This window comes from Nematolebias whitei, chromosome 3 (genome assembly GCF_014905685.2).
Source record: "Nematolebias whitei isolate Nwh7 chromosome 3, NemWhi1, whole genome shotgun sequence".
NCBI classification, from domain to species: domain Eukaryota; kingdom Metazoa; phylum Chordata; class Actinopteri; order Cyprinodontiformes; family Rivulidae; genus Nematolebias; species Nematolebias whitei.
In genome coordinates, this window is record NC_056500.1 from 28,012,444 (window position 1) to 28,026,466 (window position 14,023).

Consider the following 14,023-nt stretch of genomic DNA (forward strand, 5'->3'; position numbering starts at 1 on the left):
CTGGTATAAATTTGAAAAACAACTCAAATGTTTGTTCATTGACATCAGTTAACTGGATGGATGGGGTGCTGAACAAGTTTGACTTTAAGTGACACCGAATAAAGAAACCAGATTTATTTAAAACAAGTCAGTATTGTAGTTTAGATAAAACACAAGGTTTCTAAAAATAAAATATTATTTATACTGAGAAACGTTGACACACAGACATCAAAGTTCATGCTCACTAATCCAGGTAGAAAATTCAACAAAGTTCAATCAGGTCGTCTGGACGGTTTCTTTTTTGTCGAGACATTTCATCCTTCATTTGAAGGACTTCATCAGTCCGAGGAGCCACAAACAAACTGAGTCCCACAACCAGCACAGTCTCATAGTGGAACAACCAGTTTGCTGGTGATAAGATGGTTTCTGGGACCTGCCCTCTCCCCCGTCGACTCCTCTGAGGCAGCCATAGCCAAAGTGGTTCAAAACAAATTCAAGTATCTTTATTGTCATTCGCCTCACATGTGGTACATGCGCATCAATTACATCAATTATAAAAAGAAACAAACACTAATGTAAAATAATGTGGTATATTAAACACAGTTATTTCTTTATTGTCTAACTGATCTGAAAGGACATCATTTTATTTCTGAGTGCTTTGTAGCCGATAGTTTTTCCATAAATATCATTAATACTTTTGTTTTCCTTATATTCCATTTGTAGCATTGAGAAAGTGTCAAAAATCACTTCTCCGGTGCTCATCATCCACGGGACAGAAGATGAGGTGATTGACTTCTCGCACGGCTTGGCCCTGTTCGAGCGCTGCCCAAAGGCTGTCGAGCCCCTCTGGGTGGAGGGAGCGGGACACAACGACGTCGAGCTGTACAGCCAGTACCTGGACCGTCTGCGTCGCTTCATAGGTCAGGAGCTGGCAGTGCAGCACGCCTGACCTTCAAAACATCCACCAGCATCTTCCAACTGCCTTTATTTCACCCCCCACTCCCCCCGAGGTGCACCAAGCACCACCTCTCCATGTCAAAAATAGATTTAGGCCCAAGTATTATCTAAATCATCTTTCAGCTGACCATCACTTCCTGGAGTGGAGCGTCACACCCGGTCTTTGTCTGCACTGGAAGAAGAGAACGCAGAAACGTGTGAGCGTAAAAGACTTTAAGCTACGACTGTTTTTGAACGTGACACCAAGTGTACGGTGCAATAACGTGAATAGAATCCACAGGAAAAAGGCTTTTGTTGATGCTAAAGGAAAACGTATCTGAAAAAGTGGTAAAAAAAAAATGTAAACCACATGTTTTCTAAGCTACTTATACGTGTGTAACTTTAATATCTGCAAACTAACGTTGGCAGAGTCATGTTGCAGCACAAGAAGCACTTTCATTAGACAAGTCTTTGTGCTCTAAACTGGGGAATATGTTGATTTTCTGCAAAAATGGAAAAACCTGTTTCCATTTCTGACTTTATGTTCCGTTTTTGTTTAATTTTCTTGATTGGTAACACACCAGCTACAATCAAGTGGAAACCTTTTAGGAACATCAAAGTGAATTCAGATTCAATCGTTGGTTTGATACTGTAGTCGTTCTGTAGCTTTTGCTGGGTCAGCGGACTGCATTTATTTGGACACCATGTCTAATGTGTGTTTTTTTTGTGTATGTATCGTGGGAGTGGGATAAAACTGGTGGCTGGTTGGAATTTCTAGGAAAAAATATATAGTGGATGGTGTGGATCTGGGTTTATACTAGAAGTCTTTTAATTTAGTTTTTACTGTTCCAGATGTTTTACTCAGGTAACTCCGTCTTACACAGCGGGGCAGGAGTGTTCCTCACTTGTTCATTGTACCAGCTCATGAACATCTTTAATATAAAGGAAATGTTTCTGATAGCATTTCCCTATCGGTTTGTTTTTCTGTCTTTAATTTTTAACCAATAATTCAAGGTAAGGTACAGATCAGAGTTTACTGAGGCAGTGAGCTTCCGTTCATCTTTAAAATACATTTGGATGCCAGTAATTGAATCCCTCTTGTTTCCTTTTTCTTTTCTTTATTTTTAAATTGGTTAAATGTCTGAGTTTGTCTTGTCGTTTCACACCAGCAGGTCGCAGCTGTTTTTCAACCTTCTTGTTTTATTAGCGTCTTAAAACTGAGAGGCAACACTAAATTTTTTCATTAAGCCTTTATTTATCCAGGTTAGTCTCATTGAGACACGAGAACTCATTTTCAAGAGAGACCTGTTTAGGGAGCACATGGTGGGGGTTAAGGGCCTTGCTCATGGGCCCAGGGTGGGGCGAATGAGGGTGGGGGCAAGTGTGGGTGTTTCACCTACCCCACCCACAATTTTGATGTTGTCGGGGCCGGGGCGTGAACCGGCGATCTTCGGATCACAAGCCCACCTCTCTAACCTCTGCGCCACCACTCCCCACAAAAAACCTAAAACCTACCTTTGTTGTGTACTTTCTAGTCTTTTTGAAATAGTTTTGATACAAATGCTAATTTGAAGTCAAACCAAGTCTTACTGGTGTCCATGTAAACATGAAAACGTTTAAATGATAGTTCTTTTATGGTCAATATTTTGTCAGTTATTAGTACCTATGCAATTTTCTATTTTACCAATTAGGTCTCATATTCTTATTTTAATCATTTTCAGTTGTATTAAAATCCACTTGGCCGTTTTGTTAAATAGTATCATGCAACATTGCAAACGTTTGTCACTCAGGAATATCAGAATACTCTGATGTCTTTTCACTCTTTGCTTTATAATCTTTAGAACAACCTATAAAACCTATAACCTTTATTATTTGACAAGACCCTAGTGTCAAAGATTATCTTTCCAACTATAAAACCTAAATAATTTTTGATCTGCACTTTTTTACTGAAGCAGTTACCCCCCGGTAGTTTGTTCGTTACATCACTGAATAGAAAAACGACCTTAAAGGTGTGTTTAGGTGGATTTAGAATATTTTTTTTGTTTTGACTGCAAAGTCTGAGAGCCACCAGAGTTTCAAACCCCAACCAAATTTTGTGTATTTATGTTTGAAAATATATTTTGATGTTCTTTAATTGTATGGTTTATTTAACACTTAGACTCTTCCAGATGTGGAATCATTAGCTGAAAGCTTAAACTATGGTTCTTTTTTTTTTAATTAAGTTGTTGATTTTTCAAGGTTCTTGTAAAAATTTTAAACCAAAGTTTTATCATCATGAGAGCTTTATCCAGTGTGTTTATGATTATCATCACAGGCAAAATGTTCACATTTGAATTTCTGCACAGTTTTATTTGACTATACTTTCACTACATCTTGACTCTTGGGTTTGCTTTATTGTATTAATCTTTTGATGTCTGCCCACAACAAGTTGTTCTCTTTATGTTAGTTTCTTTTTAACCTAACAAAGTTGTTTGTTAAAAAAAGTGAGGTGATGAGAAACAATGACTGAGAAGCTTCAAGCAGACTCGTGAAAAACGTCCTTTCAAATAAAATGTGTGGATTTCTAATGAGAAGAGTCTTATTACCAGACTTTTTACCTATTGTTTGTTATACTGACACCTTTTTAGTTTTTAAATATGTGTCATTTTTTTCCCCCTAAAGAGTTAAATGAGTCAATAAAACAATGAATAATGGAGTGTTTTCCTCGTTTTTTACCTCATATGGTGCAACATCTGTTAGAAACAGCTTCAGCTGTTTTATTTAAACTCACACAAGAACTGGTCTGTCCCAGCCGCCTGCTGTCTGCCACCATGTTGCATTGTGGGAAACCGAGACAGATGGATCATAAGCTTGAGGTCACCCTTTTTTCCAGTCAACTATATAAACAATCTGGTGTCTCTCTGATGCTCTTACAGATTAAAGACAGCTGCTGCAGTATGTCTCCTGAGTAGTGCACGCTGACCTAACACAATCCCCACACCTGAACACAGCAATAAACAATAGAGATGCACGATACTGGATTTTTGGCCGATATGCTGATATGTTAAAACTCATTTGGCCAATGCCAATACTTTATCCCCTAGACTGACTTACAGAGACTACATTGCTTTCTCTGTTGTGGAATTAAAATACATTATTCTGCATGGCCTTTGTCAGTTTAACCTGCTACCAAATGCAGATGCCAAAAAGGGGCTGAAAATGACGCAACACTTCAACTTGGATTATGTTTAATGTCAAATTTATTCATGACATTTACTCTCTCTAACACAATGACAACACTCGAACAGTGCAAATTTGTAAATTTTCACAAATCTAAACGTGTGCGTGATGTCATCATGTTGTGCTGGTGCTGCAGGCGTCCTTGTCACTGGGTTGTACAAAAACAGCCCCTTTTATATCAGTGAGTTATTTTGATGGAACGGCCGATGTCCGATATTTAACTTTATTGCTAATATCGACCGATACCATGACGATAATATCGTGCATCCCTACAATAAACGGAAAAATCCTGTCCTTGAACGTGTCGGAGGATTCTGAAGGTGCTGGGCCACAAGAAAAGGTATGAAGGTTTGATAATTTGTCAGCAGCTGTTAAATGGTGAACATTTCGACTTGACTGATGTGCAGAAACAACAAAAGATCATTTCATCCAAACCTAATGAGTAAAGGTGGAAGCATCATGATGGTGATCCTCCATTTTTTACTGTGATGTAGATAATCTGCCTGTTGTCTTTCAGTGTTTGATGTTATCAGTCTCAATGTTGTTTACATGCACTATTATGACGTGTAAAGTGCCGTATTTTCTCCATACAAATATCTGATCAGGATTCTGCACTGGTGGGATGGTTTCCAGTGATTTTCCTAAATGTTTGTTCCCCATTCATTCAACCTTTAGTTATACAGGTTAATCCCATTGAGCCTCAGGGACTCATTTACAAGAGAGGCCTGAGTTTGTTTGTTTGTTTGTTCCCCATGAAATCAGTCTGATCATCGTTCCTGCAGCATCTTCTGTTGACCCGTGTGTTCTATCAGATCTGATATTTCTGCTCAGTGAGCCCACAAGGACAGAGCTCCATCAGATGTCAGTAATCTGTTCCATCCAGCAGATCATATTTATGACGTGTCAGTGACTCCAGCCTGTTCCATCCACAGCTTCATCCGATGAGCGTCCTGCCACTCATGCACCTCCTAATGCACCACAATGAATTTTAACGTGTTATTCCAGATAAATGTCTATAGAATTGAATTTGCATTATTTCACACTTGAAGTTGTTCAACCAAATCATTTTAAACTCTTTATGAAACTGTTGGACTATTTCCGTCTATTTCTTCTATTTCCATTTTTGTTCATTAATTTTAATCAAGTTATTTAATCAATTTTAAAAGTGTCATTTTTTGAAAGATGTTCTTCAGTTTAAGAACGGACCAACTTGATGTACAAGCAGACCAGTCATGGATATGGAAATGATTTGATTTGCTTATCTTTTAACTGCTCCTCTCTGCTGAGGTCACCACAGCAGGGTTTGGCGATTATATTTTATTTTTCATCAGAAGTCCTTCCTCACACAACCTGGGCTTGAACTCGCAGCCTCGGGATTATGAGCTACTGCAACCCTCTGACTTTATTTGCACGGAGCTGGCGTGTAAAGAATGTGCAACAAAGGACGTAAATGGTAGCAACACCAGTGGAGTGGCAGTGTTATCAGGCAGCTGCCAGAGTTTCTGAATATCAGAATATATACACAATGTACACAGAGGATGCGCTTCATGTTTGCATTATATTGTGGCTTTGTGTCAGGCTGGGTGATCGGGTGGCTCAGTGTTGGAAACAATGGGAACATGAGGACAAGCAGTGGTTACAGTGACCCAAGACAGAGCACATCAATAAACTGTAAGATTATTGTATTGTGCACCAAGTGTTAGGATTCTGTTTTTGTTGTTTGTTTGTTTTTCTTGTCCTTTAATTCTTTTTTCTTGCAGGATGAGCTGCAGAGGGCATTTTCTCTGCTGTGTGAGGTTTCTGACAGCTCCAGCTGTTTCCCATGAAAGCTGATGATCATCTCTACTTAAGGCTAAGCTGAGGCACAGTTCTTCTTTCATCTGAGCTGCCTCAGTCTCTATTCCTAATATTAGTCTTCTTATGTGCTCCTGTGAGAACAAGTAATCCAATGACTTGTTGGTGTTTTTCTACAGGACTCGTCATCTTCCTTCTGGTGACTCTCTGGGTGCTTCCTCATTAAATCCTTGGTGTAAACCTTGGATGTCTCCTGACAGCCTCTGGAGAACCTCTTCCTCCTGCAACATACAACAGAAGTCATCTCAGCCTGAAATCCAAACTGCCTGCTCTCTGCACCCCTGCTCATCTTACATCACACCTCTTACTTGTCCTTAATCCCAGAATTTTCCTCCTTTTCTGAGAAATAAAATACACAAGAATTAAAGATTTACCTGTTTTCACCTGTGAAAACCACAAATCCCCACTTCCTTTTCTCTGCAGATGTAAACAGTCTCTACTTCCTGCTCACTTTAAATCAAAACCATTTTCTTTTGTTAAATGTTTCCACCTTGAGTGAGTCAAACCCTGTAGCGTTAAAAGCAATAACAAGACACCTGCACATGCCGTCCAAATACAAGTACTTTATACAAAATCCTACACGCCCATACTGTAGGTACCACCAACTTTTACAGTATTTTAATAACTGGCTTAATTAAAACTGCTGGGTCACCATTTTGTCTGTAGGCTGCCATTAACACCAGAGCAGAGAGGGCTGTGTTTGGAGAGATGCTCTAGTAATCTAGGAAATTGAAACTGTCAAGGGAATTTAGGTAGAGGTTAAAGATGTTTATCAGTAACTAACGTTTAAGTAATGTGTGAGTTAGAGTTGTTTTGTCTCGTCAGAGAGGAGCCTGCAGGTGCATGGAGGCGCACCTGATAAACTCCAAGGCCTCCTCCGAGTCTGTAAGCTGGAAAGCCGAGGTCGTCTTGACCTCGCCTCTGTCTGATAACTGTATTATCAAGCACTTCCTGCCTCGCTGTTCGCCGCAGGTTCTCACTGACGAGGCTCAAAGCATGTGACTTTGCACATCTGCAAAAGCTTCCTTGTGACCCTTGCAAGTAAAGTGGGTTGAAAAATCTTCTGTCGTCGTGTGCGAGCTCATTTTGTTCCAGTGAATGATGTAAAGATATTTATTTTATCAAACAGAAGCTACAACTCAAGTGATATTTGGTTTGACCAACAGAATTTAACACCAGAGTTTCAGAGAGACCTTGCTTGGAGTCAAAATGTCAAACGGTCTGATGAAAACATGTTTGTTGTTAAGGCAGTGTCTCTTTGTGCGTGGTGTTGTGTCAGGTGGCTCAGTTGATAGAGCTGCTGGCTCTCACTGAGAAGGTTGCTGGATCAAATCCTGGCTGGGGTCTCTTCTGGGTGGTGTTTGCATGTTCTCTCCGTTCATGTGTGGGTTTTCTCTAGGTACTCCAGTTTCCTCCCACAGACCAAAAACATGCATGTTAGGCTGATTGGTAACTCTAAATTGTCTCTAGATGTGAGTGAGAGAGTGAATGGTTGTTTGTCTTTATGTGTCCCTGTGATGGACTGGAGACCTGTCCAGTCCAGGGTATCCCCCGCCTCTCACAGTGCTGGATTTGGGCACCAGTGACCCTCGTGATACAAAAAAAGGAAGAAGCGGGTAAAAGATAATGGATGAATGTTGTGTCATATTACCAGTAACTTGGAAATGCATGCATCTTTGGTGCTCCCTTTAGTTTGCAACTATAGTATCTAAAATCAGATTTTAATTGTCCAAATAAATGTTCTTTTGTTTAATCATGAAGTAAAAAAACACCCACAACAGTGATGTAACAAGAAGGCATGAAGTGACGAGTGGTGTTGCATCACGTTCAGCAACGAATCCTAACTTTGCAGAACCGCAGGTGACCATCGTGTAAACTTGACCATCTGTTTCATAAAGGCTTATAAAATATGTTTGCATCTTTCATGTTTATGTATGCTTTCCTGTTTTAAACAACATCCTCTAAAGTTTGCTCTTTCAGTTTCAGGACAACATGGTCAGGCTGATCAGAACAAACCCAGTTTCCGGAAAGGGAAGGTCACGACTGCTTCATTCAAGTCAGCAAAAATGTCTTCCACTCAGCAAAAATAACTTGGGCTGGTTCCAGAACAGCCTCTGGTGCAAAGACAATCAGACGGAACAGACGTGTGTGTCCTCCGTCATGTGGGACAGAACATGGAGACAGAGACAGAACGGGGAAATGGTTCACGTGATGTGATTTGTTCAAATACTGAAATCAAACACAAAAACAAGATTTCATAATTATGGCAATAATTTATTTACTTATGGAGGACATGAGTCTTTGGCAGTGTAGACAGGAAATGACAACAATTTTAAAAATAATTATAATAGTGAAGATGGAAATTGGACATAAACGAGAGTCCAAAGTGTTCTGCCTGGAGCGATGTAATATTAGACGAAGAGGAGCATGAACAGGTCAGACTGACATCAAATGTGAGCCGGCTGTAAGACTTTGCGAATGTTTATCTGAGCTGGAAAATAAAAAATGAGCATGACAGAATAACGTGTTCTTTCAAATTCATCACAGTAAAATGGATCATGTCATTTCTGACTTTCTGAGTTTGTTACTGTTTTATTAAAGCTGTTGGCACGCTCAAAAACATGAACACATTTCTGGTTCGAATTCTGTTAAAGTAAAAAAAAAAAAAAAAACGGGGAAAAAAAAGAAACATTTGTGAACAAAACAGTAACTTGTTAAGTGAAGAGAGAGTGAAACTGTGCACAGATTCATTCGTTCTTCATATTCACATCCTCTTCTATCCACATCCTCTTCGACCAACTGGCAAGTGCAACTCCAAAGTTCATACATTGCTGAGATAAGAGGTACAAATATTTAAGACACTTCACTTTAAACTTCAGTAGGATGCTAATAATTCATTTTCTGCATCTCCCCTCCAAAAAAAAAAAAGTGAGAAAAGATCTTTCTGTAGGTCAGACTGCATCTCTACACCCTGAACATAGGGCAGCTAAGGCCACTGAAGTATTCATCATGGACTTGATAAAACCAAGTACAGTACTGGAACCAATCAGAATGCGCTTAACTGTGCATTCATCACACAGTTCACAATATGAAAGGTGTAGGGCACACACACACACACACACACACACACACACACACACACTGTGCACATTGTGCACAAGCCAGTCAGGAGCTCCAGAAGATGCATGACTGGGTGGGTGGGGGGGGGGATGCTGACGTCATAGCTTCTTTCAGTCAGTTTCTATCATTCAAGAATACTGTTGGAGGTCCATTCATTCATCAGCAACAGGTCTGAACACTTGATCCACTCTCAGTCCTGTTAGGACTGAGGAAAGTAAAGCTTCAGCTACACGAGCATCACAAAGGAGCTGCTTCAATATCAGAATACTGTTGGAGGTTAGGCATTGGGCTTCTCCCACATGTGCAAAAATTTGTAGTAAAAAGAGGAGGCCACTAGGGGTCACTGTTGCACTGGTCCATGTTAAAGCTGAGCAGACACGGATGAGGCTCAGAGTCCGAGTCCTCTGAAATGCAGCAGGTCCTCCTTCAGTCATCCTTTGTTTGTTTAAGTTATTAATCCATCCACCCCTGGGGCCTGCAGGGCCCTGGGCTGGTGGTGTGAAGGCAGACTGAAGGGTCACAGTGTGACTTTACTGAGTCTGATCGAGAGGCTCGAGCGGTACTGAGTCCGAGGGAGAGTGGTGCTGCACTGGCTCCGCAGCTGTACTGGCCGGCACGCTGAGCCTCGCGTGCGCAGCAGGAAGTCAAAGTTAGCCGATGTGTTCATGGCATAAAAGACGTTGGCGTTATCGGGAATCACCAGCTCTGAAAGTTACAAAACCAAGAGGAAGAACCATTACTGGTGTTTCACGGGTCAACAGCTGTGCAGAAATCATTATTGCCCCCCCACCCCCCACCCCACCCCTGAAGGTGAGGGAAGAGCAATGACGTTTTTGCAAAAATGACCGAGACTCAAAATGAAAACACGTTTTACCTTTTTCCTCGGAGATGACTTGCACCAGCTCATATCCTTCCTCTGGCTCCAACTCCAGGTTGTGCTTCGCCATAGCTCTAGAAACCACAACTGGAGTCTTGTCTTGACTGGTCAGCTGTTTAGGGAAACAAACATCTCAGAAAATATGTATACACACCCACCCCCCCCACCCCCCCTCCCCCCCCGAATAAACCAACAACATGTTTATTTACCAGTATGCTCTTGTACAGGTTGCCGTTGCCATTCTCCAGGCTGACTCTTATGATGCACACGTCCTGGGACTGGGTGTTGTAGGTGGGGGTTTGACTTGGGGAGTAAGGGGACAGGGGCATGAGGGAGACGCAGCGTCTGTGGGCGCAAAGGGGCGCAGTGAGGGAGGGGGAGGCAGGAGTCATGGAGACACTGGCTGTGGATGAGGTGGTGTCCATGGAGTGGAGCGAAGTGCAGGAGGACGACTCTGATAACTGACGGAAGTCAAAAATAAATATATGAGTACTTTCATTTGTTACGTCACCTTTCTGCAGCTACTGGTGACCGATCCAACATTCATTCTGAATTGTCAAAGTATTTGCACATTTATCAGTGGGATAAAATCCCTATAGCTTTATTTCTGAAAGATTCTGCCTCTTTGAGAAGCTTCATTTAGGTGATGTGACTGACCTGTTTGCAGTCAACATGATACATAATGGTGCAATCATTTTATGTTTTTGTTTCTCCCCAAACAAACGAGTGTCTCAATTTCATTTTCTAATGTAATTATTTACAGATATTTTAATTTGGTTTTTAAATTTGTAAAGTGTGCCAAGCGTTTCATGAGCTTGTTTGTCATTTCTGCTTTAGATTCTGAATGTTGATTGAAAGTTAAATTATTTTAAGATATAAAATGTAAAAAAAAAATCCTAAAGCTTGTCTCACGGTGACAACTTCTGGTTAGAAAGTATTTAAAATATAGACTGCTTGTCATGTTGGCAGAAAAATGTCATACATTTAGGTAAAACTGTTGTGTAATTACGCTCAACTTTTAATGTATTATTTTAGATTTTCACATGGAGATTATAAATGCTCTATAACAGTCTTACCTTGTTTTGATGGGGGAGATGCGAGTCCGAGGTGTGGGTTGGTGTTGTGTGTCCCTCGCTGTCCGATGGGCTGCTGGAGTCGCTGGACGACACGCTGACCGAGTCCATGCTCTCTCCTGAGCTGCCAGTGGGGGGCGAGCGGGGCGTCTCTCTGACTGGAGAACTGGCCGAGTTACTGTCTGTTCCCAGAAACAGCCTGGGCAGTGGAGGAGGGGGAGACACAGGTTAATAAAATAAAGAGATTCCAGTCGTGCAGAGCATGAGAAGGCGCGCCATGTTCAATGCAACATAACAACATTAACAATAAACGCCTCGTTGCCCTTTAAAGAAATACAGACCACCCAACGCCTTTTAATGGGTTTTAGTCTGAGATCATCTTATGTTTAAAACTATTTTAATCAACTCTTACATAATGGTTTGCTCATTTTCATGCAATTCTGTGAGATGTCACTGTTGTGGCGTGTGTTGCAGATAACTCTCAGCTACCACCTCATCAAATTTTAGCCCAATACCCACTGAGTTATAGCCATTTATGCAATGGCTAATGTTGATTAGTTGATCTTAAATCGTGCTTGCTCTGAAATGTATTTATTTGTACATGTACAACTAGGGATGCACCGATCCACTTTTTTTAAACTTCCGATCCGATCCCTTAATCTGGATATCTGTCGATACCGATCCAGTTCCGTTATCATGATCATTATTGATTTTACATGAGGCTGTAATAATCTCCTCTCAAGTACAATTTGTACAAATAGATGCATGCATGTCCAAAAAGGCAACTTGAGGTAAGTTTTATTAATGTTGGATAAGTTTCAAAGTTAGAATTAAATTCTGCTAACACAAAACATGTTTTTTATTCTTGTTCCAAGCTTTAAAGTGGATATTAAAGTGATTCATTTAAGTGACTGTGTGTTTAAAGTTATTTATATATTTTTTTTAAATAAGGTGGAGATATAAGAATTTTTATCTTCTTTCTGCACTCTTTTCATTTAATGTTTCGTTTTTGATTAATTTATTTTGTTAATTTTGTCTTTTAAATGAATTAAATAAAATAAAAAATTAAATGGCTTTAAACATCTGCTAAATTCATGGTATAAACCAACACAGACATTTTATTTTAGTATTTTACATCGCTTTAGCTGTTTTTGTTTCGTTATATATATATATATATATATATATATATATATATATATATATATATAATTTTCTTGTCTACTTTTGTACTGATAAATATCTCCTGGAGGGTAAACTATATCTTGGCTGCAAGTATCAATCTGTGAAATCCTTCGGTTTCTACAACTGATAGTGTTTGGTCATTAATTATGATGAAGTTTAGCAACTTTTCAGTAAACATTCGAGCTCCAGGGCTTCAGCGATATATCCTTCTTGTTCAATCCACAGCAGGCAGTCTGATTTCGGTCAGCCGCGCTCAGTCTGCCCCTCCTCGGAGATGGGCAGATTGGACTCGGCTGGCTGGGGTCAGGCTGCCTGCTACGGGTTCAGCGAGAAGAGCAGACCGCTGAAGCCACAGAGCTCGAATGTCCAATGTAAAACTAACTTTACTGCGGTTTAATGTGGTGCTATGGCTCTGCAGACATTGCATGTTGCTGTCTTGTTTTGTGGTGTTTCTAGTGTAAAATATTTCCACACAGCGGACATGTTTCGAGGAAAAGTTGGTTAGTCGTTAGGCACAGTGCTGCTAACTCAGTCCTCACGTTGTAGCTGGCTGCAAACTATGAAATGGATTTCCTGAACGTGAGGCGGGTCTTATTACTCTGGATTCATGAGACGTGCCTCTGTTCAGGAAATACATTCCATATTTTGAAGCCAACGTGGATCATGGATCGGAAATATCGGCTGTTTGGATCGGAAAATCTGATATGTAAATTATGCTGGTATCTGAGCCTGATACCGATACTGGATCAGATCGACCCCATCCCTACTTCCAACAGTACCATGCTGCTAACAGTACCCTGCTTATAACAGTGCCATGCTGCTAACAGTACCATGCTGCTAACAGTACAATGCTGCTAACAGTGCCTTGCTGCTAACAGTGCCATGCTGCTAACAGTACCATGCTGCTAACAGTACCATGCTGCTAACAGTACCATGCTGCTAACAGTGCCATGCTGCTAACAGTGCCATGCTGCCAACAGTACCCTGCTTCTCACAGTACCATGCTTCTCACAGTACCATGCTGCTAACAGTACCATGCTGCTAACAGTACCCTGCTGCTAACAGTACCATGCTGCTAACAGTACCATGCTGCTAACAGTGCCATGCTGCTAACAGTACCCTGCTTATAACAGTACCATGCTGCTAACAGTACCCTGCTGCTAACAGTACCATGCTGCTAACAGTACCATGCTGCTAACAGTGCCATGCTGCTAACAGTGCCATGCTGCTAACAGTACCCTGCTTCTCACAGTACCATGCTGCTAAGAGTGCCATGCTGCTAACAGTGCCATGCTGTTAACAGTACCATGCTGCTAACAGTACCCTGCTTCTCACAGTACCATGCTGCTAAGAGTGCCATGCTGCTAACAGTACCATGCTGCTAATAGTATCATGCTGCTAACAGTACAATGCTGCTAACAGTACCATGCTGCTAATAGTATCATGCTGCTAACAGTACAATGCTGCTAACAGTGCCATGCTGCTAACAGTGCCATGCTGCTAACAGTACAATGCTGCTAACAGTACAATGCTGCTAACAGTACCATGCTGCTAATAGTATCATGCTGCTAACAGTACCATGCTGTTAACAGTGCCATGCTGCTAACAGTACAACGCTGCTAACAGTGCCCTGCTTCTAACAGTACCCTGCTTCTAACAGTACCCTGCTTCTAACAGTACCCTGCTTCTAACTGTACCATGCTGCTAACAGTACCCTGCTTATAACAGTACCATGCTGCTAACAGTGCCATGCTGCTAACAGTACCATGCTGCTAACAGTACC

The 14,023-nt window shown here is 41.0% G+C and overlaps 2 protein-coding genes across 2 annotated transcripts in view; one reads left to right on the forward strand and one right to left on the reverse strand.

Moving 5' to 3' along the window:
- The window catches only part of abhd17ab (abhydrolase domain containing 17A, depalmitoylase b), a 6,850-nt gene extending 4,649 nt beyond the window's left edge, over positions 1–2,201 (forward strand). The window contains exon 4 of the mRNA XM_037674763.1: positions 703–2,201. Coding sequence (XP_037530691.1) covers positions 703–928 — 226 coding nt within the window. The 3' untranslated portion in view covers positions 929–2,201. The remainder of the gene's footprint in view (positions 1–702) is intronic.
- A 7,266-nt stretch (positions 2,202–9,467) lies between these two features.
- rgl1 (ral guanine nucleotide dissociation stimulator-like 1) overlaps positions 9,468–14,023 on the reverse strand; it is an 18,729-nt gene continuing 14,173 nt past the window's right edge. The window contains exons 15-18 of the mRNA XM_037674764.1: positions 11,062–11,257; positions 10,195–10,446; positions 9,983–10,097; positions 9,468–9,813 (exon numbers count right to left, since the gene is read on the reverse strand). Of these exons, the coding sequence (XP_037530692.1) occupies positions 9,626–9,813; positions 9,983–10,097; positions 10,195–10,446; positions 11,062–11,257 (751 nt within the window). The 3' untranslated portion in view covers positions 9,468–9,625. The remainder of the gene's footprint in view (positions 9,814–9,982; positions 10,098–10,194; positions 10,447–11,061; positions 11,258–14,023) is intronic.